Source organism: Pygoscelis adeliae, unplaced genomic scaffold (genome assembly GCF_000699105.1).
Source record: "Pygoscelis adeliae isolate BGI_AS28 unplaced genomic scaffold, ASM69910v1 Scaffold70, whole genome shotgun sequence".
NCBI classification, from domain to species: Eukaryota; Metazoa; Chordata; class Aves; order Sphenisciformes; family Spheniscidae; genus Pygoscelis; species Pygoscelis adeliae.
In genome coordinates this window covers 25,379-26,723 of record NW_008823910.1, presented here as the reverse complement: position 1 = coordinate 26,723, position 1,345 = coordinate 25,379, and the positions used below count along the sequence as shown (strand labels likewise).

Below are 1,345 nucleotides of genomic sequence, written 5' to 3'. Positions count from 1 at the left end.
AGGCTGCAAGAAGGAAAGCGGTTGCATGCAGCAGGATTGCATTTCTGCAAGGAGGAAGGAGTTGCTTGTAGTGGGTTTGCATTTCTGCAAGGCTGCAGCGGTTGCATGCAGCTGCTCTTTGGTTTTGCAAAGGTTGCAAGGAGGGAAGCGGTTGCATGCAGCCGGTTTGCGTTTCTGCAAGGGGAAAGCTATTGCACGCCATGGGCTTGCGTTCCTGCAAGAGCACAGCGGTTGCATGCAGCGGGTTTGCATTTCTGGTTGCATGCAGGGGGGGAAGCGGTCGGATGCAGCTGCTCTTCAGTTTTGCAAAGGCTGCAAGAAGGAAAGCGGTTGCATGCGGCGGTGGCTTTATTTTGCAAGGGGAAAGGAGTTGCATGCAGCGATTGGAAATTTCAGCAAGGGGGAAACCGTTGCAAGCAGCGGTGCTTTAGATCCGCAAATCTTGGCAAGGGGGGGAAGGCGGTTGCATGCAAAATTTGGTTTTGCTTTGCATTTTTTTGCAAGGGGAAAGCCAGCTGCGCGAGTTCGGGGGGGGGGATTTTTTGCTGGGGGAAGTGATTTGCGTGCAGCATCCGCCTTCGTGCAATATTTACTCTTACACTTCTGCAAAGTGCTTGCTTTTTTTTTTCCTTGGAAAAGGAGAAAATAAAGAGCAAATAGTAAAGTCGCTGCTTTTCTTTGTTGTTTCACCCGCCAGCCCTCTCCTGCCCGCCCAACAGCCACCACGAGCTCTGCACCCGCACCTGCGACCACACCTGCGCCAGCCTCTCTGCCAGCATCCAGTGCACCAACAAGTGCTTCGAGGGCTGCCAGTGTGACGAAGGCTTCCTCTTCAACGGGGACGAGTGCGTCCCCATGGACTCCTGCGGGTGCCTGTACCGCGGCCGCTACTTTGAGGTGGGTGCTGCCGGGGAGGCTTGCACCCTTGCGAGGGCAGCGTTGCACCCTCGCGCACCTCACGGGCGCTTGCACCCCTGCGAGGGGAGCGTTGCAGTGTTGCATGCCTCTTGCAACGCTGCAAGACACCAGTTGCACGCAGCCTTTTTTCCTTCTTGCCACCTTCGCGAGGGGAAACCGCTTGCACGCAGCCGTGTTTCTCTTTTGCAGTCCTTGCAAGGGGAAAATCAGTTGCACGCAGCATTTCTTTGCACGTTTGCAGTCTTTGCAAGGAGGACACGGGTTGCACACGGCGTTTCTTTGCCTTCTGCAGCTTTTGCAAGGGGAAAACCCCATTGCGTGCAGTGTTTTTTCCCCATTTCCGCAATCTTTGCAAGGGAAAACCCGCTGAATGCGGCGGGTTTTTTGGCTGCCCCACCCTGCAGATCGCCGAGACCGTCCTCTCCCC

At 55.5% G+C, this 1,345-nt stretch overlaps 1 protein-coding gene across 1 annotated transcript in view; it reads left to right on the top strand.

Moving 5' to 3' along the window:
- Window positions 1-1,345, top strand: part of LOC103926307 (IgGFc-binding protein-like) — a 36,054-nt gene that overhangs the window by 20,020 nt on the left and 14,689 nt on the right. Inside the window, exon 19 of the mRNA XM_009335171.1 lies at window positions 698-897. Within this exon, the coding sequence (XP_009333446.1) occupies window positions 698-897 (200 nt within the window). The remainder of the gene's footprint in view (window positions 1-697; window positions 898-1,345) is intronic.